General features: G+C 35.8%; 1 protein-coding gene and 1 long non-coding RNA gene across 2 annotated transcripts in view; one reads left to right on the top strand and one right to left on the bottom strand.

Moving 5' to 3' along the window:
• The window catches only part of FGF10 (fibroblast growth factor 10), an 84,489-nt gene extending 65,098 nt beyond the window's left edge, over positions 1–19,391 (top strand). Inside the window, exons 2-3 of the mRNA XM_021077140.1 lie at positions 11,411–11,514; positions 16,453–19,391. Coding sequence (XP_020932799.1) covers positions 11,411–11,514; positions 16,453–16,650 — 302 coding nt within the window. The 3' untranslated portion in view covers positions 16,651–19,391. The remainder of the gene's footprint in view (positions 1–11,410; positions 11,515–16,452) is intronic.
• LOC102161640 overlaps positions 1–24,842 on the bottom strand; it is a 491,906-nt gene that overhangs the window by 247,528 nt on the left and 219,536 nt on the right. The window lies entirely within an intron of this gene.

Genomic DNA, 24,842 nt, shown 5'->3' with positions numbered 1-24,842 from the left:
AGACAATATACCATATTTATACAGAAACTCCAAATCCATATTATCTCAGTTATGCAGATGTTGAATCCCACACCTATCAAAAACAAACAAAAGAAAAAGCCAGTGCTTCTTCCCATATTCTCTAACAGTTTTTCTTTGATCTTAAGTTGCTACCATAATTTGTGTCTATTTCTGCTTGTGGTTCTCCTTCTCTGCATATGTTTCTGTCAATGCTTTTTACATCAAAGGCATGCTCTGTCTCTGAATCGTAGTGTACAAAATAGTGTGTGGTCCTTGGACCAACAGAATCAGCACTGCCTGAGAAATTGCTAGAAATTCAAATTCTCTGGCCCTACCCCAGATCTACTAAATCAAAAATATGAGCAATCTGTGTTTAAACAAGCCTTCCAGATGGTTCTGACACATGCTCAAGTTTTAGAACCACTGGTGCAGAAGATTGGTTATTTGCCACCATTCTGACTAAGCAGACAGTAAACATCTATTCAATATCCACTACTGGAGATTCTACACACTCCTATGAGCTATAGGAAATTAGCCTGAACTAACAAATGAGAAAACCAAGACTTGGAGTTTTGACTTATCCAAGGTCACATAGTTAAGTAGCAGAGCTGACATGTTAAGTCAAATTCTTCTGCTTTTTTTAGGGCTTTCATTTATTTCTCTCTCATTTATACCTAAGCACCTCCTCCATTAATTTCATCACATGGACTGTGACTTTGCTGTTTCCTTTAAAAAAATGTGTGTGTGGTTACTAGCTGCTATGTGTGTGTGCGTGCGTGCATGTGCATATGTGTATGTGAAAGAGAGAGCAAGAAACAGAGAGAGGAGGTGGGAAGAGAGAGAACAAGGGCAAGAGAGGGAAAGGGGGAAGAGGGACAAAGGGTGGATGGACAGAAATGAGATGGGAAAATAAGGTACTAATACAAAAAATAAAATTAATGTCACAAATGTTGCTGTTTTACAGTTACTCTCCTTATACAGCAATTACTTAGGTACATTTTGACATTCTTTCAACATAGTTAAGCTAGAGTCTAGAGGCATTTTTTTGAAATTGTTGAATCAAGCAAATGTGGAATCCTGAATAGATTCTTAAGGATCCACCTGGACCCTTAAGCTAGGAGATACTAACAGTTCTATTAACTCTTAGCTAGATAATTTCCTCTCTGTCTTTAAAAAATCCACACTTTTCTGCCCTTTGACAATTACCATTTGTGAACTATTTTGCTGGCACATGCTACCTTGACTTTGGTGGCAGTTTCTACTATATAATCCCTGTGAGATTTTTTTAAATCTCATGTAACTGTCAAACCAATCACCCAAGCAATAAAATCCAGCACCAGATGCTTGTTAAATGCTTGGTTTTATTTAGACTACTGCAGTAAGGAAGAGAGACAAGAGTGTTAACTGAGCTCAACTTCAACTAAGACAAAGGGACTGAGGTTTTTAAGGGAGAATAGAAAAGGAACAAATGAGGATTATGAGGAAGTGATAAAGGGGTGACAAAAAAGAGACTAGAGCCTATGTGGAAATGGAAAATTACAGAAGGGAGTAAATGGAGAATTACTGAAAATGGTTTGGTAAGGTGGGCTGGGACAATGTATAAATAACTGTTTAGAAGCATTGCATTTTCTTAAGCACGGGGACTGGAGTCACTTTTAGGGAAACAGCCTAGTGTGAGTGGGAGCCAGACTAAAGTTTGATCAAATTTCTTAGCATAGTGTTCAGGAAGGTCTTTGGTGCTGTGTAAGAATTCAGTAGTTCATACAGTGTGTTAATATTTCACTTAATTTTGCTCTGTTTCACATTCAAGAGAGGTGAAGACATTATTTGAAATATTTCTAGTTATGATGAAAATTATTTAGCTATTGAAAACCTCTGTGTTTTTTTCTGGACATGATCATAATAGACCTAGAATCTATTGGACTTTCTACATGTAAAATAGCATTTTACTCTCAAGAAACATGAGTGGAATCAAGTTTTCAACAAATTCAGGGGTATAAATGAACTTCCAGATGAAATAATAATTGCTGTATAATTTTTCCAATGCAAGTCCTGTTTCTGTCTGCAATTCTAAATGAATGCCAAGGGTATCCGAAAGAACTGCGGCTGATAGAGAAACTAAATAGCTCTATTGCACTATGCTGAAAAGGCAGCCAGAGTCTGTAATAGTATAAGGTGGACCAGACCTAGATTAATGATTAGTCTACTCTGGTATCCTCCTTCTAAAGGCAATGAGCTTATTCTAGAGCATGTATGTGCCTTTTACTCTGGGTAGAGAGTGGGAGATCAGATGAATCCCTACAAATCCATAGCAATTTCTTCACCATCAGCATAATTTTAAGGGAGTCATATAGTCATTTAATTTTCAGAGTGTCAACACAATTAGCCCCATGAGAATGCCTACAAAATACTTCTTTAGGAATAGTTGAAGGCATTTATGTTTCTACCGGCATTTCCATACACTTATTGAGGAGAAGAAAATAAGACTTCAAAAAGCTGACTATAGACAATATACCATATTTATACAGAAACTCCAAATCCATATTATCTCAGTTATGCAGATGTTGAATCCCACACCTATCAAAAACAAACAAAAGAAAAAGCCAGTGCTTCTTCCCATATTCTCTAACAGTTTTTCTTTGATCTTAAGTTGCTACCATAATTTGTGTCTATTTCTGCTTGTGGTTCTCCTTCTCTGCATATGTTTCTGTCAATGCTTTTTACATCAAAGGCATGCTCTGTCTCTGAATCGTAGTGTACAAAATAGTGTGTGGTCCTTGGACCAACAGAATCAGCACTGCCTGAGAAATTGCTAGAAATTCAAATTCTCTGGCCCTACCCCAGATCTACTAAATCAAAAATATGAGCAATCTGTGTTTAAACAAGCCTTCCAGATGGTTCTGACACATGCTCAAGTTTTAGAACCACTGGTGCAGAAGATTGGTTATTTGCCACCATTCTGACTAAGCAGACAGTAAACATCTATTCAATATCCACTACTGGAGATTCTACACACTCCTATGAGCTATAGGAAATTAGCCTGAACTAACAAATGAGAAAACCAAGACTTGGAGTTTTGACTTATCCAAGGTCACATAGTTAAGTAGCAGAGCTGACATGTTAAGTCAAATTCTTCTGCTTTTTTTAGGGCTTTCATTTATTTCTCTCTCATTTATACCTAAGCACCTCCTCCATTAATTTCATCACATGGACTGTGACTTTGCTGTTTCCTTTAAAAAAATGTGTGTGTGGTTACTAGCTGCTATGTGTGTGTGCGTGCGTGCATGTGCATATGTGTATGTGAAAGAGAGAGCAAGAAACAGAGAGAGGAGGTGGGAAGAGAGAGAACAAGGGCAAGAGAGGGAAAGGGGGAAGAGGGACAAAGGGTGGATGGACAGAAATGAGATGGGAAAATAAGGTACTAATACAAAAAATAAAATTAATGTCACAAATGTTGCTGTTTTACAGTTACTCTCCTTATACAGCAATTACTTAGGTACATTTTGACATTCTTTCAACATAGTTAAGCTAGAGTCTAGAGGCATTTTTTTGAAATTGTTGAATCAAGCAAATGTGGAATCCTGAATAGATTCTTAAGGATCCACCTGGACCCTTAAGCTAGGAGATACTAACAGTTCTATTAACTCTTAGCTAGATAATTTCCTCTCTGTCTTTAAAAAATCCACACTTTTCTGCCCTTTGACAATTACCATTTGTGAACTATTTTGCTGGCACATGCTACCTTGACTTTGGTGGCAGTTTCTACTATATAATCCCTGTGAGATTTTTTTAAATCTCATGTAACTGTCAAACCAATCACCCAAGCAATAAAATCCAGCACCAGATGCTTGTTAAATGCTTGGTTTTATTTAGACTACTGCAGTAAGGAAGAGAGACAAGAGTGTTAACTGAGCTCAACTTCAACTAAGACAAAGGGGACTGAGGTTTTTAAGGGAGAATAGAAAAGGAACAAATGAGGATTATGAGGAAGTGATAAAGGGGTGACAAAAAAAGAGACTAGAGCCTATGTGGAAATGGAAAATTACAGAAGGGAGTAAATGGAGAATTACTGAAAATGGTTTGGTAAGGTGGGCTGGGACAATGTATAAATAACTGTTTAGAAGCATTGCATTTTCTTAAGCACGGGGACTGGAGTCACTTTTAGGGAAACAGCCTAGTGTGAGTGGGAGCCAGACTAAAGTTTGATCAAATTTCTTAGCATAGTGTTCAGGAAGGTCTTTGGTGCTGTGTAAGAATTCAGTAGTTCATACAGTGTGTTAATATTTCACTTAATTTTGCTCTGTTTCACATTCAAGAGAGGTGAAGACATTATTTGAAATATTTCTAGTTATGATGAAAATTATTTAGCTATTGAAAACCTCTGTGTTTTTTTCTGGACATGATCATAATAGACCTAGAATCTATTGGACTTTCTACATGTAAAATAGCATTTTACTCTCAAGAAACATGAGTGGAATCAAGTTTTCAACAAATTCAGGGGTATAAATGAACTTCCAGATGAAATAATAATTGCTGTATAATTTTTTGCAACAGTGTTTATGCTGCAAAGTTAGTTCCCATTAAGTTGTTTGTAAATTATTATAATTTTTCCATCATAGGAAAAATTACAATTGTTTCACTATAGACATAAAAATATCTAATTTTAAATCTCCGATGAAACAAATGTAATTCGTTCTACACTTAAAGCTACTTTTTTTTTTCTTTTTAGGACCACACCTGTAGCATATGGAAGTTCCCAGGCTAGGGGGTGAATCAGAGCTGCATCTGCTGGCCTACACCATAGCCGCAGCAACATGAGATCAGAGCTGCATCTGCAACTTACACCACTGGATCCTTTACTCACTGAGCAAGGCCAGGACTCTAACCCACATCTTCATAGATACCAGTCAGGTTCATTTCTGCTGAACCAGAATGGGAATCCAAAGCTATGTAGTTTTATGTTTACCTCAGAATTTTTTGCATTATATTTGTGTAGATATCCATTTTCTAGAATATAACTGAGAGCCTACCAAAAAGAGACACTAGGGTTTCTACACAAAGCCTGATGTCCTGTACTAAGAACATCACTAAACCTAGCTCATATTTCTGACTCAGTTCTAGTGAGATCACATTAATTTAGCAGCTTACTTTAACATGGAAGCTCATGAGAGTAATCTACTTTCACAGCATCAATACTCATGTTGAGGGCTCTGAGTCCAAAGCCAAATTTTGATTACTTATCTCTATATATGAACAAGGAAATGGGTTAACTTGAAGATTTCAGGGCAAGGTTATGTTTTTGTTGTTGTTGTTGTTGTTTTGTTTTTGTTTTTTGTTTTGTTTTGTTTTGTTTTTTGTTTTTTGTCTTTTTGCCTTTTCTAGGGCTGCTCCCGCGGCATATGGAGGTTCCCAGGCTAGGGGTCTAATCGGAGCTGTAGCTGCCAGCCTATGCCAGAGCCACAGCAAGGCGGATCCAAGCTGAGTCTGCAACCTACACCACAGCTCACGGCAACGCCGGATCATCAACCCACTGAGCAGGGGCAGAGATCGAACCCGCAACCTCATGGTTTCTAGTCGGATTCGTTAACCACTGCGCCACAACGGGAACTCCCTGTTTTGTTTTTTTTTTTAATAAATACTCAGTGCTGAAAAACCTTTGTTACCTAGAAAATTAGTCTGTATGGAAGTGAATCTCTTTGTGTTGACTAAACAGTATGCTGCTCTAAAATACTTTTGAAATCTAATAATCAAGTGCTTGCTAGAATATGGAGATAAGCATTTAAAATTGGTAAACAAGATTTGTCATTGTCTTTGTTATAATTTACCTAAAAGTAATAATACACATTTACATTTTATAATTTACCAACTTTTCCTTCAAAGCATGCAACATTTTGGTATTTCCTCTTTTATTTTCATTTTATTTGGATGTAGAATTACTAATTCATCTGAAGATTTTATAAATATGTTTACTCTCAAAAGAAAAAATATATATTTAATAAATACCTAGTTTTTCTTTACTCAGTCATTAGACTGACCACTTACCGATTTAGTTGTTCATTCAATAAATAAATACATATTGAATACATATTATGAACTATGCACTGTTCTAATAAGTTCTTTTTTAAAAAGACCACTGTGATTACTATGGTTCTTTGAGAAATACATACAATTAAGGAGAGATATCCACAGTGATTCTGAACTGAATATCATATTTGGAGCCACTTAACCCCACATTATTGGATATGGTCACATTATCTTGGAGTTATACAGTGTAAATGTGATAACAAGCTAACGAACATATAGAGTCTCTATTTGGACGTAATAGATCTATGCGGGCCACTGGACAATTCTTGGGAAAGAAGGAGAGAGATTCAGTTTAGAGAGGATAGGGTGTGTGTATCATGTTTCATGTTATACTAATAATGATATGTTTTAGCACATTGACTGCAACTATCAAACTCTATAGCATTGTAATCTATTTTGAGTAAAAATGTTTAGAAAAAAATAAGACATGATGGATTCTAAATTCATAAGGCTCTCACATTTATTGAGCTACTTCCAAGTTTCACAATACATTTTTTGAAAAGTGCATTCCCCAGGGAGAGTACCACTGCTAGTCAATGAAACAGAACCCTTATTTTTACGAAGTATCCCACACAAGGGCAATTGATGGGGAGAGCCAGTTGTGGCTCAGACACACACTAAACTCTTTCCCTTCCTCCATCCCTTTCTTTACTCATTCACTTTTCTCTACCTAAAATATTCCCCTCAACTTTTCAAATTCCCACCTAATAAAGTCCTATCCCTGAAAGGTTTACCTTAAACACTAACCATCTTCTTCAGGACAACTTCTTTACTACTTAAAGCCATGGAAACCTATTTTATCTCTAATATAGCACTAAATTATTTAAATTATCCCTGTCTATCCTACTGAATTTTAAAATTCCTTGAAAGTAAAGACTGTGTCTTATTTACCTTTGCATTCTCCATAGTGAGAGCTAGTACAAGTCCTGCCCATTGCTGTTTAATACTTGCTAGAAGAATTAATTTTCTCAAATGATCTCTAGATTTATTTATGTGTTCATGTTCTGTTTATCTAGGAGAGGATAATAGGATTTTACATTTACTTTTTACATCTAACTTCCCTTCTGTATATATCCATTCTATAAAAAAGATTTTTAAGTTCTTTCTCCAGTTTTGTCTATGAAAAATATTTAAGGAGAAAGCTACCATCCAGGCCAAAAGTTTGTTTTTATTATAGCCCCAAAAGAGTAGTCTTAGTCCAGTGTAATTTCTGGGGAGAAAACAGGTCAGATGCTTCTCTTCTGGAGAAGGATGAGAAGTATAAACTGGGAAAGATGCTTATGAATAGCCACCTCCTTGGATTGACAACTCAGTAATTCATCAGGGCATAACTCTTGCCCTATAAATTAAAAGAAAAACTGATTTACATGAAAATTATGATGTTGAGGTTCTTTCCATTTGGAATTCATTAGTTTGCAAAATCCTCCCCACTACTATGGTAATGTTGCATCACTAGGTAGCATTTGCCACTTAACAGGGAACTGATTTTCGTCACACTCACTTTTGTAAAGTTGATTACCAAATTTTATTATTTAAGATTTCAAATATAAACTCAAAATAAATTTAATGTCTTGCTATTATTTAGAAGAATTTGCTTAAAAGTGGCTTTTCTAATATATTCTTTTAAGTTACATATTTTTAGATAAAATACTTCCTATGTGCCAAAATCCTTAGAGTTTGTACAAGACGGCTGATAACCTGAGTCTGACTTAACTCCCCAACCTTACTTTTTACCGCCTTGTTCTTCGCTGGCCCCTCAGAGGGTGTCCTTCAGTTGGCATTCGATTTTGCATCAAAGTATACACTTATAGAACCATAAATTATTAATCCAATAACTGTCAAACAAAATTCTGGAGGCCATTTCCAAAAATACTTTTATAGGCAAACTTGATCATCCTCACCTAAGAATAGAGACCACTGGATTCTTTATGAAAAATAGACACGTGCTCTAGACTTGATTTGCTCAGAAAGTTACTTGCACATTCACAGATATTTCTAATAAAAGGAAAGTCATTGTCCATTACCCAGGAGATTATCAGATTATGATTCACTGACATGTGGTGTTTCCAAAAGTTTATTTTCAGAATTAAAAGGGACCTTAAATAATCCAGGCCTTCTTTTTTCTATTTTGAAGCATACTGAACCTTTTCAAGCTAGCATTAACTGGTTACAGAGTAGAAAAAATGGTTAATTGATGAATTCTTTGAATACTGACTTCCTATTTGGTATGAAGCAGAAAGAAACCCAAGGGTTTCTGAGCATAAATATGATCTACTATGTGCAGTGCACCCTCAGAAATAATTGGTCAAGAATTTGGTAATATTTATGACATCAGAACATTTTTGCTTTTGCCAGCTCAGTCTGTTACTACAGTTTAATCCCACTACTTCCGGTTAACATTCAAAAACCTTTAATTCTTGGCTGAAATCATCCTTCCTTCTTTTTTGTTCTAACAATTTCTGCTTACAAAAGCATACATAGGGAATACCTTGTAATTTAATGACAGTACTTACTTGCCTTCTTGGCAGGCAAAAGAATTAGAAGCTTAAATATTCTGCCACAGATTCTTAATACCTCCCTTGCTCTATATCCTCTGCTTGTGACATAAATAAAGTATATTAGATTTCCTTCTCTCAGTCTCAGACATCATTCACTGTGGCATGCCAACATCCTTGGAAGGAAAAGCACATTAGGTTGTTAAAGACTCTTATTGTAATGAGTCATTTTGGCAGTTGGTCTTCCAGCAGGATTCCCTTGCGGGAATAGCAATGAAGGGGGAGAGATATGATAAAGAGCAAAACAGAAATGGAAAGCCAAATAGTCTGAAAGTGAGAGGCTTAGGTGTTGGCTGGACCCTTCATCCCTTCATTAATGACCTATGTCACTTTATCACTTTGTATGTGAGTTTTAAAACCTCAATATCCTCTACTTTTTCATCTGTAATTGAGAATCATACCTCCTTAGATGACCGTTGTGAAAAATAAAGAAATAAACTACAAGAAAGCAGTCTTTAAATGTGAAAAGAAAAGCACTTTTTAAATGTGCATGTGTTTGAGGGCAACTACCAGCATAAGGAAAGGGGATGTTAAAAATGCAGATACTGAGTCAGTATCTTGTAATAACCTTTAATAGAAAAGACTCTGGAAAAGACTGTATATATAAAACTGAATCACTTGGCTGTGAATTTGAAATTAACACACTGTAAATCAACTATACTTCAGTAAAACAAAACAAAATACAGATACTGTCTCCATTTCTCTTAAAAATATTTACCTGTTTGAGCTTGCCAAATGAGATCCATTTTACTTTATTAACAAGGAGGTACATAGGTCCGAGGCTTCCAACACTATACCTCTGGCTTGTAATTCTGGCACAAGTCTCTCTAGTAATGTTAGCTTTGTATTAGGGCTATTCAAACATTTCTCTTGGCCTCCACAAGGCTTGTCTACTTGTGAAGAAAGGATGGACAATATTATTGTCTTAAGAACAAGGTAGTCTCTACCTCTGGAAAAGCATAAACCTGTAATTTGTTGACCACATTTAGGGTAGTGTTTCTTTTTTCTTTTTTTGTTTTCCTTCCTTTTTTTTGGCTACACCCACAATAAATGGAAGTTCCCAGGCCAGGGACTGAATCTGAGCCACAGCCTCCACCTACAATACAGCTGTGACAATGCTGGATCCATAACCCACTGTGCCAAGCTAGGTATCACACCGGCAATGCCACAGAGATGAGCTGGATCACTAACCCACTGTGACACAGTGGGAACCCACAGGGTATTTCTTAGGATAGGTAACACAAGAGAAATAAAATATCATTGAGATACGTGAATGATTCAGATTTTACGGGCAAAGCCAGTGGGGATTTGTATGCTGTGTTTAGGATTTACACAGCATGCTGAAGAAGACGCTTTAAACTCTAGAACTGTTGAAGGAAAACTTTATTTAATAATAATGAAGGGAGCACTAAAGTCTAGACAAGTTCTAATCATCATATATGTACTCCCACTCGGTACTAATGTGTTGCCCATTTTACAAAAGAAATTGAGACGTAGGCAATGCAGTGACTCCCCTTGTGGTCATTCACCAACAAATGCAAAAGCCAGGATTCAAACCCAGACAGACTGGATTCAGAGGCCTTTGTTAATCACAGTGCTGCTTTTCTACTCTGAAAAAGCTTTCATAAAGTTCAAAAATTAGAAGTAGGTTTAGTATCTGAGGTATCCTTATCTAAACTAGGTGGGCATTTTGAGTTGACAGTTTACCTACAAACTTTTCAGAGAAAATTATCTTTAGATGCACCAACCAAAGCTTATGTATTAGGGGAAAAGGTCTCTTGTCTGTCAGTTCCTAATTTCCCTAGTTTTCCATTATTTCTAGGGGGGGAAAAAAAAAACCAAAAAACTAAAACTTTAAAATATGCTGATGGGAGTTCCCATCATAGCTCAGTGGTTAATGAACCTGACTAGAATCATGAGAATGCAGATTTGATCCCTGTCCTTGCTCAGTGCGTTAAGGATCTGGCATTGCTGTGAGCTGTGGTGTAGGTTGCAGACGTGGCTGGGATCCCGCATTGCTGTGGCTGTGGCTGTGGCTGTGGCTGTGGCTGTGACTGTGGTGCAGGCCAGCAGCTGCAGCTCCCATTCACCCCCTAGCCTGGGAATTTCCACATGCCTTGGGTGCAGCCCTAAAAAAATTAAAAAAAAAAAAAATAAAATATGCTGATGGATTTTTTTCCCCAACGCAGAGTAGTGAATGTGCTATTTTAATGACAATGTGGATATTGGGTTAATTTCTTTGTATCTCAAAATGTCAACACACTTGCCAAAAATAGATTTATCAGTTAAAGGTAGCCAAGTATTTAGTTTATCTAAGTATCCTACAAAGAAGAAATAGTTTACCACTGTTTTTACAGATTGAAGTAAATCTGACATATTATTGACGTATGCTATAGATTTAATTGCATACCATAGTACAGATGTGTGCTCTGATAAGTCTTTGTGAAAACTAGGCTACGATGAGTAGAGTTGTTTCAATATTTATGGGGTTGAAAATGCAGAGTTAGCAAAGGAAGCATTTTAATTAAAACAATATTTTGCCCTGTATGCTCAAAGTAAAATCAGGGGAATTCATTTAAAGACTTAATATTTGTTTCTATATAGTTGCTCTGTTTTTAGGCACAGTGGAAAAGGTTGGTTTCCTCCCCAAAATATTTTACTTTTTGATTTTAGAACTATCAAAAAATAAAAAAAAGTTTCTTCTGATTTTTTTTCTTTCAGTTAAATTTATGTGACTCTTTAAGTTTAGTTTTTTAAATTGTATGTTTTAGGTATCCTGGAGATAACTTCAGTGGAAATTGGAGTTGTTGCCGTCAAAGCCATTAACAGCAACTATTATTTAGCCATGAACAAGAAGGGAAAGCTCTATGGCTCAGTAAGTATTCTGATTTTATTTGCAAAATCCACTTCAGTAAATTATCACCATAGTTTTGCAATTCAGCGTCCCCCAGACACTGAAGAGCTTTGCTATCATTCTATTGCTAGTAAAGAGAACCACAGAGGGCTGATCACCAGAGTTTCAAGGGTTGGCAAAGCAGTTCTTCCAACTCTACAATTTCCTCTCTTGTTCACCCATTAGTCTACCACACAGGCTGTTGCTGGCATTCATCAGTCAGTGTTTTGAATGCTAATATTCTGAATGTTCTGAGCTAACTGGTCAGATTCTCACGGAAGCATCTGGTCAGATTTTCATGGTTGCTGCAGACAACTTGGAGAAGAATCACTGAAAACAAAGATCTTGGATTGAGTAGAAAACCATGTACTGTGTATGTTACAGCTGAAGATAAAACAAAGACATGGGTGTTTTGTATTCTGTTAAAATCTGAAAAGGGGAGATATATCAAAAAAAATTCATCATTCTCTGTGCTATTCAGTTAACTCCTGGATTTTATTTACCTAAACAATATTGATTCAATTATGGAATTGGTATCCAGCCAGTGCTTTGGGTACATACATCCCAGTATTCCATTGCAAGTATTAGGGAGTATCACTTTAAAATGTATAAACAAACTTATTCTATTGATTTGTATAAAGATGATTGCAGGGCCTGCTTAGGGCCAACAGCTCTCAAACTTGTGTCAGAATCACTCGGTTGGATTTGTTTGAAACACACTCCCAGTTTTCTGATTCAGTTAAGTCTGTAAGAATTTGCATTTCTAACAAGGTCGCAGGTTTTGGTAATCCTACTGGTTTGGTAAACAGTTTGAGAATCATTGGAAATTGAGCCCATAATTGGCCTTGTTATTTCATTCATATCAGGTCCACTTATAATTGAGGAGTCAGGCATATTCTGGATCAGTCCTTCTGGCTAGGGTAAAAGTTTTTGGGGTAAAAGGGTCAGGAAAATTTTAGTTAAATTTTTCCATTATATGTATTTCTACTCATGGTAAAGGACCATTTTAAAAAGTGGTTCCGCTTGGGGGTTCACAGCATGATCACTTTGGAGGCATTTTTTGTATTTCTTTTCAATGAACATGTCCAGGTCCCTTCATTCCTTAATCTATTGCAGCAGAATTACTGAGGAAGAGGTCCAGGTGTATCTTCCTTGAAGAGATACTGACATACAGTAAAAACCAATACTTTAAAGTAAAATCTAATAAGAATTCAGATTGAGAGAGAAAATGTAAACATTTTAATTGTAATAAAAGATTGAAATAATTTAATTGATAAAAAAGACTTCTTTAAAAGGTGATATCAAGGAAAAATGGATAACTCTCAAAAGAACTGTGTCATAAAAATAATTCATGCTTTTCCTTCCATCCCCCCCTTTTTTTCTTGTATCCCAACACAGCTAACACACTATGCCTATGCTTCTTCTTGAGCTCTAAGGCCTGTGAATTAGTTCATTCTATCTCTATATCTAAAGTAGATGCCCAGCTGCTTTCTATCACATCATACCACTTTAATGATCTACAATGGCATTTATCAGCTGTTTTCTCTCGATGATACGTTGTTGACTGTCTTCTCCCAGTAGATTGTGAATTTCAAGAGGACAGGGTTTGCCTTGTCCCACACTATTTCTTCAGCACCCAGAACCATAAAATAAACCAAGTCAGAGTTCCCGTCCTGGCGCGCAGTGGCTAATGATCCAACTAGGAACCATGAGGTTGCGGGTTTAATCCCTGGCCTTGCTCAGTGGGTTAAGGATCTGGCGTTGCCGTGAGCTGTGGTGTACGTTGCAGACTTGGCTTGGATCCCACGTTGCTGTGACTCTGGTGTAGGGCTGTGGCTACAGCTCCGATTAGACCCCTAGCCTGGGAACTCCATATGCCTCGGGAGCGGCCCCAGAAAAAGGCAAAAAGACAAAAAAATAAAAATAAAAATAAAAATAAAATTAAATAAACCAAGCAGTGCACTGGATTAACCTAACTGCCTCTCCAAGCAGTTCAGCCCATCACAGCCTATGCACTTCACCTTCAGCCTGTCTCAGAAAGAAGCGAATTCTCTAACCATAGGGCACTGCTTTTGCAATTCTGCATTACCACTAGGAAGAGTGAAAAAAGTAAATCTTGTTCAAAATTAAATTTAAAATATACTAAAATTCAACATCCTACTCAGGGCAGAATGGTACTAGAAACTTTGCATTTGAAGGGCACACCATCAAAATTCATCAGTACACACCCTATATAATTCTGTATATCAGGTGACAACTCTCGTAATTCCTTTTTTTTTTTTTTTCAGGTAATTTCCATTGATTTCATAAGCCTTCTTGAAAACATCAATTAGGCAAAAACCCAGAGTGACTTATCAAACTCTACATATTTTTGGAACCTTTTTCTCTGTTCCCATTTGGGAAACACATCTCTCTTATATTTTCATTATCTGCTCTCCGAACAATATGTCCGTTATACACTGAGTTTTCTCCTGGCTGATGGAATTAAGTAAATAGATTATAAAATTGAATTATACAGGGCAGGCCCTTAAATATCATCATTTAAAAATCCAAAGAGGGACTTCCCATTGTGGCTCAGCGGTAACAAACCAGACTAGTAACCATGAGGATGCAAGTTTAATTCCTTGCCTCGCTCATTGGGTTAAGGATCTGGCATTGTTGTAATCTGTGGTAGGTCACAGATGCACCCCAGATCCTGCTTTGCTGTGGCTCTGGCGTAGGCCGGCAGCTGCAGCTCTGATTGGACCCCTAGCCCAGGAACTTCCATATACTGCATGTGTGGCCCTAAAAAGCAAAAAAAAAAAAAATAATAATAATAATAAAATAAATAAATAAAAACCAAAGAAATTTCCCAGGTATCATGAGGAAATCCAAAATCTTCTTCTAAACTATCAAAACCCTACCTTTGAAGCTCTTGCTCTAGCACACTTTTTTTTTAACTTTAGTATTTATGATTTGTCCAAATACTAGAAACAATAATAGATTCCTAGGTCTCTCTTCCAGAGAGTCTGACACAAAAACTTGATTGTCTGAATATTCAAAACACCTGAGATGAAGTATCTGAAATAGGTATGACTCAATTCCTGCCCTATAAATTAATTTGGGGGAGGAAAAATAATTAAGCATCTACTCCTATTTTTTTAATACATAACTCCATTTCAAATATACCAAATCATCTAAAAATGACCTCAGTTTTTCCATAGTCTCTAAACTATACTTTCTTTGTTGAAATAAATAGAATTATTCATGTAAAAAAATCCTCTCTGCCTTGAAAACCATAGCTTTAGATAGACTAATATGAATAAACAGAAAAAAAATAAACTCATATTAAGGGTTCAGATTCTTCTCTAATGCACAATTTTGTGTTATATTAAAATCTTTACCATAAATAATTTACCTTTTCTTCTTTACTTTCAACCAAATAAATCATCACTTGAATGGTATATTTAAATATTCTTTGTAGTAGAGAAACACATAAGACAAATTCCAGGAAACAAAGCTTAAACTGATAACATTAACATAAAACATACCTGCTCATTATGGTTCTGATATTCAAAATTAGGATCTAGCCTGCAGAAACCTGGTTGTCTAAATATACACATATTAAGGAACTGGGAATTTAATAGAAATATCAAGAAGTCTGGATGTGAGAGAAACTGAAGTTCCTAGTAGAGGTTTCAATGAAAGATGCCAAAAATGCCCTTGGTTTGCAAAGAGAAGACAAATGCACAAGAAAAAAAGTCCCAATTCCTTAGCTTCTTTACTGCTTTAATTTGTGTATAAAGGAAGAGTGATATTTAGCCAGAATTTTGAGATCAGTGAAGTACTTCATCTTTGCTATTAACTCCAGAATGAGAATCTGGATTTATAAAATGAATGCCAATCTTTGTTGCAAACAATCCTCTTAAAAACACTAGGCTGCTTGAAACAAAGCCAAAGGACTACAGCTATAGGATGGAATTTCCCAGGAACAAAGTCTTCGGGCTTGTATAATCACACCAGTGCTAGTCACCATCTTTGTAATTTCTTTGACATGGTAATTCACAAAGCAAGGTTAGTTCATGTCCTACTTTTCAATTATTCCTAAACCCCGGAGTCAAATTTGTCAAAATTCCAAGTTATGGAAAGTTGTAAATAACAAAACTGAAAATCTAGTTTTTGGAAGCGAGGAGGACATCCCTCACTCCCAGAGCTCCTTGATTATCCAGAACCATTATGTTTTTGTTTTCTTATCAATCTGTCTGTATTTATTGTGGATTTATAGATAAAGTTTTCAAACTTGATAAGCCCACTTTTTTCCTGTAGATCTTTTTTATCCTTGTCATTACTCTGAAATAAAGGATTATAACAACATTCTTTATCATTGGCTTATCACAAATATTGTTAGTGAATTTTTTTTTTTTTTTTTTTTTTTTTTTTGGCTTTTTGGCTTTTCTAGGGCTGCTCCTGCGGCACATGGAAGTTCCCAGGCTAGGGGTCCAGTCGGAGCTGTAGCCGCCGGCCTACGCCAGAGGGCAACACCAGATCCCTAACCTACTGAGCAAGGCCAGGGGTTTAACCCACAACCTCATGGTTCCTAGTCAAATTCGTTAACCACTGAGCCACAACAGGAACTCCATGAAATGCTTGTTTCTTGACAATCATTCCAGGTGCTTATTCAAAGCACATAACCTTTTTTAAAGTGCCCCAATAATATGGCTATGATGATCAACTAAAATAAATCATGTGCCTTCTAATGTAGAATCTGTTTTATCAGGAATTTTACTCTTCTGTTGTTGATGTTTTGTATTAAATGCACAACTTACATACAAACAACAACGGCAAATAAAACCCTAGAATTGGAGTTCTCTGGATGGTTTATGTGAAATGGAATCAAGTATCATCATGATAGGAATAAAAGATTTTGTTTTTCTCTTGCAGAAAGAATTTAACAATGACTGTAAGCTGAAGGAGAGGATAGAGGAAAATGGATACAACACCTATGCATCCTTCAACTGGCAGCACAATGGGAGGCAAATGTATGTGGCACTGAATGGAAAAGGAGCTCCCAGGAGAGGACAGAAAACTCGAAGGAAAAACACTTCAGCTCATTTTCTTCCAATGGTGGTACATTCATAGAGGAAGGCTATGTTGGCAGATGAAGTATAACCAAAAGCTCTTTTGCCAGCAATAGTTGATATTCTTCATGAAGACAGTAGCTCAAAAGGCAAAGACATATTTCAAGTGTCTGCTTGCTTGAAAGAAAGGAAGCCTTTGAAGGTTTTTGTATGCACTGCTGACATATGATGTTCTCTTAATTAGTTCTGTGTCCTGCCTTGTAATTGAGATATAAGCAGATCAAATGGGATGGAAGTCATTCCCAAGTGAACAATACTGTGGCTGAGTTTTGGTGTTACATTTTTTGTTTTCGTTTTTAACCTCTGAGATAGAACTTAAAGGACAAGGAACAATCTGTTGAGTGATCTTCGGGAAAGTTATTTATGGAATACAAACTCATATCAAAGACTTTCATTGCTCATTCAAGCCTAATGATTCAATGAGCAGTAAGACACGCAAGCATTTACTGGAAAGCACTTGGGTCATATCACATGCACAACCAAAGGAGCTTTGGGTGTGGCATCATGGAAGAATTGGATAGGATTGAAAAATATAAACATGGTAGTGTAAAACTGTTCTAACAAAACAAATAGTATGGTATGCTTGTGCATTCTGCCTTCATCCCTTTCTATTTCTTTCTAAGTTATTTATTTAATAGGATGTTAAATATCTTTTGGGGTTTTAAAGAGTATCCTCAACAGCTGCCCTCTAATGTACCTTTTCTATTTCTTTAGCACACCACAGGCATGTTCATGACAAAGTGTTTTTAAAACTTGGCAAACACTTCAAGAATAGGAGATGAGATTGGGGAAACAGTGTGAGTGTCCCCTGTGCTGTCAGTTGACATAATCTGCACTTCTGCCATAAGAACCATCAGACATAAATACGACAATGTTTTGGCATGGCTTGAATGAGAGATGTCTGCCATCATTTAAAAACATACATCACACCTAAGGCTTCTTTTCCTAAGAAATAGACCAGAAAACCAAATTCTTTTCTTGAAATACATCAATGGGTCTCCGAGAGTATACTAAAAGAAGGAAAATTTTAAAATACATTTTAGTAGCCTAGTCTCATTCTTAGTAATGATCTTTTGCCATATCTCACAGTGGTAAGTGATGAAGAGGCTGTCTGCACATATAAGAGCCCTGTATAAATCTCACATAGTACATCTCCCCAAATGAACCATCAAGGAATTTGGTATGAAGTGCAACCCTCCCAGGGGCTTAAACTGAGCAAATGTATTGGTATATATGTAACCAGATACTGAAACCTGTTCAAGCTGTATGGTCTAGTCTTTACAAAACCAAATAAAACTTGTTCTCTAGAAATTTAAAGAGCTTTGGAAGGTTCCATAATGTAACCTTATTGACATTCATTTTGTTAGAGCAGATATAGAAAACAGTACATAAATGTGTACCAGTCATCATCACATTGTATTCCTTCCACTAGATAAATACATAAGCCTTATTTGCAGTGTCTGTAGTGATAAAAAGAAAAGTGTAGAAAAATATTATTTGTTCTAAATACTTTAAGTGATAACTATAAGATTATTATTGATGCTGCAGTTTTATCTTCGTATTTCTTGTTTTCAAAAGGTCTGTTTATTGTTTGGACACAGTATTTTGGTACAAAGGAAAGACTCACTAAATGTGTCTTCTTACTAAAGGTTAACCTTTAGAAAGGCTGGTGTTCTGTGATCCTCTCTAATAACTTAATTGTGTCAATGTTTAACCAGCACTTCTAGTTAATCCATTATTTAAGAATTAGCTTTATTAAGAAACTTTCCCATAAAGTAATCCCATAAAAAAAGTTGGGATTCCTTAAAAAGTTGGGATTTCAAAGGAATCATTCCTTTAAAAAGTTGGAATTTCAAAGAAATGTATTCCAGGCAGAGTGTTTTGGCTCATGGTACATTTCATGGTTGCATTTCATGGTACATGGCTTCCAACTTGCTTTTTGATAAAAAATGTTTAATTTTGTGATTGGAATCTGTATGTTAAAATTTAATTGGTAACTGAGTCTTAAAGCCATAATGTGATGCATTCCTATGAAAACTAGGCTATCTTTGTTGTTTTATTTTAAAATAATAATTGCACCTGACACATCAACATGGACCACCCACAACCAAAATTAAATGTTGAGTGAGACAGATATAGTATTAGATGACCATGGTAACAGCAAATAGGGCACAAACTGGATTCATATTTCACAAAGCCATTTAGATTACCAAAGAGACTATGTGTAAACAGTCATCATTGTAGTACTCAAAACACTCAAACAGCTTCTAGCAAAATGTATCAAAGCTTGCAGAAGCCAAAAATAGAAAACATCTCCTTCACCTCTCCCCCTGCCTCATCCCCCAAACACACATATTGACAGAGATAAAGACAGAAACAGTTTGATAAAGAGTAATGAGATTCTCCTGCATTTACAAATGGCATCATTGCTTGATATTGAGATAGCATTCTGGTCCCCTTTGCGGCTGGATTATGCTACTGAAGGGACAGAAGCTCCAGTCCTGACTGTTGTTGTTGGTTTTTTTAATCATGATTTTGTGAGCTCTGCCTCTGTAGAACACTCTGGCTACAGTGTCAAGGTGTGTTATCCACAAATGTGTGTCCATCTGAGTGTTGATTTCAAGGAGACTCCTCATAAAGATATAGATTCCTTCCCTCCTCCTACCTCCCAAAAGGCTGAACAGTGTATAGTATGTTACATTTAAATAACTCAATAAAAACGCTGGGAAAAGAAAATGAAAACGTTGTCCTTGTTTCTTTTATTAGCCTAAAACTATATCTAGTAATAGACAGTCATGTGTTGTGCGCTTGGCAGGATGTGGTTAAATGCCCCACAGCCCCAAACAACAATAACAGAAAAAAAAAAAATCACTCAAACATTTGTAAAGTTTCTTTAATGTTTTACATGTGTGAGTCAGCTATCCTTACTCTAATAACAACCAAATGCTTTCGATTTCTCCTAAGTATTTAGGTCCACCTAGTTTACACAGTGGATAAAGAAGGATGAACTGAAAACAAGGATAGCTTGTGAAACAACAAAAGATTTTTGGAGAACAGCCAGGAGGCTGCAAAATCTGATTTCAAGGTGACAGAATCAACCAATGCATTCGACTTGAAAAGTAGAGAGAAAAACATATAATAATGCAAGTTGGATCCAGGGCCCAAGCAAGGTTATGGACACTATTTAAATGTATCAGCATTAATGTGCACAGTTCTAATAATTTGGATGTTTGTTAAATCAGGTTTTATAGTTATTTAGCAAAAATAAAATTTACCTTTGCCTTATCAGTGAAGGTTTTAGTTGGCTCAAACTTTTAAAAGTAAAGATATTTGTAGAAACTCATGAAATACTTGAGAAGATATCTAGAGCATTAGAAGTAACATATATACATGCAAACAAGCATCCTGTAGATTAAGGATTCTTGTCTGTTTCACTGGATAGGACTTTTTTTTTTAACTTTTAAGCCGTAAGAAAAAAAGAGAGTGATTTTGGAAAGACACTAGAAAGAAAATGATCAATTCTGAGTTCCACCAGAGAGGACAGGAAGCAACTAAAATCTGCTTCTTCTCAGGCATGCATTTCTCTTATCTCAGATTGACTTTATTTGCTTACCTGCTATTGTCTCTACTTTAATTCTTTCCGACTCTAAGACCAAAACCCCAAAACTTCTTCTTCTCAAGATTCCAAAATGGAAACATCCAAGTTATACCTCTTTTTGGCAGATTTGGATAAGATACCCACCTCTAGAGCCATCAGTAGGACAAGGATTATGTGTGTTATGATTGGCCATGCTTCAGTCACATGACCACAGAGCTATAGATGTGGATTTTGGCAGCCCACACAACTGGAACTGGTGAAAAACAGTGTGCTAAGGAAAGGGAAGTGCTGGACAGGCAGAAAAACAAAAATAGTTCCTAGCTGCATTTGTCAATATGAATCTACTGACAATCCCAAAATGTTTTTTTCCTAACTCTAATTAGCCTTTCTTTTCTCTTCAAATTAGAGATCTTAAGATTTTTTTAGGCATTTTTTTTAAAGGGTGAGATTCTGTTTGTTTTGTTTTGTATTAAAGCCAAGGATAGGGCCCTGAATATAGGCATGCTCACTGTAATTCTGCAAACTTTGTAGAGTGATCATTGAGATGAATGCAAATTACCACTGAATCAAAAAGTGATCCCTATACTAAATATCAATCTATATCACAACATGACATTATAAGTATTTTTTTACATTCATCCCAATAGCATGTACTAGTATTTTCAAATATATTAACATGAAGAAAAAATCTGAAACTCGAATGTCATTCATTTTATTTAAATTGCAAAATAAAAGATAGTTCTCATTGTGGCTCAGTAGAAATGAACCCAACTAGCATCCATGAGAATGTGGGTTTGATCCCTGGCCCCACTCAGATCCTAGTCTGGGAACTTTCAAATGGCCCAAGTGCAACCCTAAAAAGAAAAAGGCAAAAAATTTTTTAAATTAAAAAAAAAAAAAGAAAAATCCACTTTGTCTCTATGTCATACACTTTTAATGAGACAAAATAAAGCTGATAACATGAATTTCTCTCTTCTTTTGCTGATTAGAAAATAGTAAAACACAAAATTCCCTTGCAAGTGAATACTGAAAAACACCTTGACAAACACCATGTATTAGTTAAAATGGAATAATTATGATCAAACTGATGAGATCAAAGGAATTGGTATCATTCCTAAGTGACTAATAATGAACATTTCCATGTGGCTGTTCTATGATAGCAGCTAAGGGCAACAAATCCATACTCAAAGGGAAAAGCCATATGCCAACCATCTATGCATGTGGCATGTATTATCTTACATGTTTTTATTATCCTCTAGCAAAGATCCTATGGTCATTTTTTAATATAGGCAGTTGCATCCTCTAGAGATGAGGACAGCAAATGAAAAATCAAAACATCCCATGTTCCTCATTACAACTATAAATTGAACATATGCCTTTGTACAGCTTAGGCAGTGACCCCAGTTGTAGAATAACCAACTACAGGAAGACCTTAACCCTTCTAAAGTTTGGTTTTAATTACCTAATACACATCTTAAATGCCTAAATAATCTTACAATTTTTGAAACTATTTAGTAATCATTTCTGTGGTCAATTTAAGCTGCTGACAATGCAAATATTCTCAGAGAGGTCTTTCAAGGAGCAATAAATTAAAATCAATTTACATGAAGTATTATATATTTTTTTAAAAAACTACTTTTTACAATTACAGAAGGCATTTGGGTTAGGGGTTATTTATCAATTCAACATTGAAAACATTTTAACATTTGGTAAATAAACACAGACTTTTCAATTGCCATTTTTTTCCAGTGATATTATCAATATATTTATTAACAAAAACAATATTTAAGCTAATATCTACAAAAATCATAGTAGAAGTCTAATGGCAATTAGACTTTTCCATTGCCATTTTTTATTGACATTAATAATATTTAAGCTAATATCTACAAAAATTATATTAAAATATCTGTTTAGGAGGATTTCAAGCCGAGAAAACTAAAAAAAAATGACAAATGGCATTGCAAATAAGTAAAGATACAAACAATACCTTATTTTTTCTGATAAACTGAAAACTGGATGTAAAATGCATTTTACAATACAAGCCTATCCTCATTTAGGAAACAAGTGAAAGTATACTAGTATTTTAAATAAGTTTCCACAATCCTTCCTCCTCATCTTTTATAAGCTAGAAAAATTCTGCATTCCATCCTCCAAGATCTCCTAAGAAATAATCAGATCACCATATTTCAATTGCACTAGTTTCTTCTTCTCCTCAGTTTTGACTTCAGGTGATATTAAATACCCATGTGAAATCTATTTCCTTATTAGACTTGCAAGAAAACTCAGAATTTATGTAAACTAATACCTACATCAGCTTTATCATATCAATGTGGACTCCACAGTAACATTGGTAGAGACTGGTGGAAGAAATCCACATTGAGTACATGGAATTACTGTTACATTGCCTTTCTATTTTTTTTGAGTTACATTTCTCTATGTTTATAAATATTCCCTAGTGATGAAATTAATGGTCCCTAATCATTTAAATTATTCATTCCTATTACTTGAGAAAAATTAAAACAAAATTTAAAGATAGAACCTAGCAAAAGTTGAAGTCCCAGTATCTTAGAATGTGACATAATTGGGTAAATGGGTACTTGCAGATGTAATTAGTTGAGATGAGATCAAATTAGAGTAGGGTAGACCCTCAACCCAGTATTATTGGTGTCCTGATAAAAAAACAGGAAACTTGAACACAAACAGAGAGGAGAGAGAGAACACCATGTGAACATGAAGGCAGAGACTGGGGTGATGAGTCTGCAAGCCAAGCAACAAAAATGATTGCCAGCAAACCACCATAAGCTATTCTACCTCTAGAAGGAACCAACTGTGCCAATACCTTGATTTCAGACTTTTAACATTCACTGCAGTGAGACAATGAAATTCTGTTGTTTAATACTCCCAGTTTGTGATACTTTGCTATGGTAGCCTCGGGAAACTATACACAGTCTGTAACTTAAGACCCATTGGAAGTCAAAATTACAAGGTGGCCTGGTACATCTGGAATCATAAGGCTTTCTTGTCAATACAATAGAATTATTTGACAACAACCTTCATATCAACAAACTCCTACGCCATGTCACCACAAAGTCCAACATACAGTTTTGCTCAATGAATCTGAACCAACCCATAGATTTTTGTAGTATCCCAAGAATCATGTCACACTTTTCTTCAAAAATTTATAGTTTTCTCAATAACCCTAAATATGTTAGAAATAAAATAACCACATCTGACCTAAGACTCAAAATGCAATTTAGAGGAGTTTAATGTAGGTCAGAAAATTTAAAATTCTATTGGCGGTTTTGATTTTTTTTAAATATTGACCTTCCCTGTTAACTAGAGGAAAAACAACAATAAAAAAAAAAAATAAAACTAGGAGTTCCCGTCATAGTGCACAGAAAACAAATCCATCTAGGAACCATGAGGTTTTGGGTTTGATCCCTGGTCTTGCTAAGTATCTGGTACTGTCCTGAGCTGTGGTGTAGCTTGCAGACGCGGCTCAAATTTGGTGTTGCTGTGGCTGTGGTGTAGGCGAGCAGCTGTAGCGCCAATTAGACCCCCTAGGCTGGGAACCCCCATTTGCCATGGGTGTGGCCCTAAAAAGAAAAAAAAAAAATCAAACTAGTACAATCAAATATAAACCTGTTTATGGTAGCCTCTATTAACTCCTGAAAATTTATAATAATTTTTATGAATTAACACATCTAAATAATTATTTCTATTTCAAAAATACTTGGGATTAGACTATAAAGGAGCTTTGACTATTAAATAATGGAATTACATAATGTATCAAAATTCATACATATAAACAATATTGCTCACTTCAGAGTAGAATATTAAGAGACTATATTTATTTGAATGGTATTCTTCATCTTAGCAATCAGCTATTCTAGCAGACACACGGTCAGAAGTGCACAGAGTTGAGGAACTCATCTGTGTAAAAAGGAAGGAATGAGGTGATGCTAAATGGACACATTCATCAGTTGAAGATGGTTCTTGTTGCTTTTTTATTTTTTATTTTTTTAATTAAAGCTAAGGCAAACTGAAAGAAAAAAAGACAGACAAAGAAAGAAAGAAATCAACTACTCTCTTACCCAGCTTCTAACTACTTCCAAGGAATGTTTTTTTTTTGTTTTGTTTTGTACCCGTCTCCCCACATAAACATGGAGTTCCAGAGCCAGGGATCAGATCTGATTCCTATACCACAGGAGCAGTAATGCTGGATCCTTTCAGGCAGGGATGAACTACATCCTGGCGCTCTAGAGACAGCCCCAATCCCATTGCAACACAGCAGGAACTGCCCAAGGCATGTTTTTCTCCAAGTGACTTTCCTGACTTTCTGTTTAACCCCATCCATAGCCATTACACCAGAGGTGGGTACCTGGACTCACACTAACTTATAATCCTAGCTTCCACTTTTGTAATCTTAATCTTCCCTTTAGAAATGCAGAACCAACATTTGAAACCAATATGTGACTGAACTGATTCCTGTGATCCTATAGTGTGCAACGAAAAAATGGGTGGGTAAAAGAGGTCCCCGTCTCCAAAATCTTCAGTAAATCCATCCAGAACCAACAATGTATGAAACATTGGAA

This window comes from Sus scrofa, chromosome 16, assembly GCF_000003025.6.
Source record: "Sus scrofa isolate TJ Tabasco breed Duroc chromosome 16, Sscrofa11.1, whole genome shotgun sequence".
Lineage (NCBI taxonomy): Eukaryota > Metazoa > Chordata > Mammalia > Artiodactyla > Suidae > Sus > Sus scrofa.
Note: the sequence above shows the minus strand (reverse complement) of the source record. Positions and strands in the feature narration are given on the sequence as shown.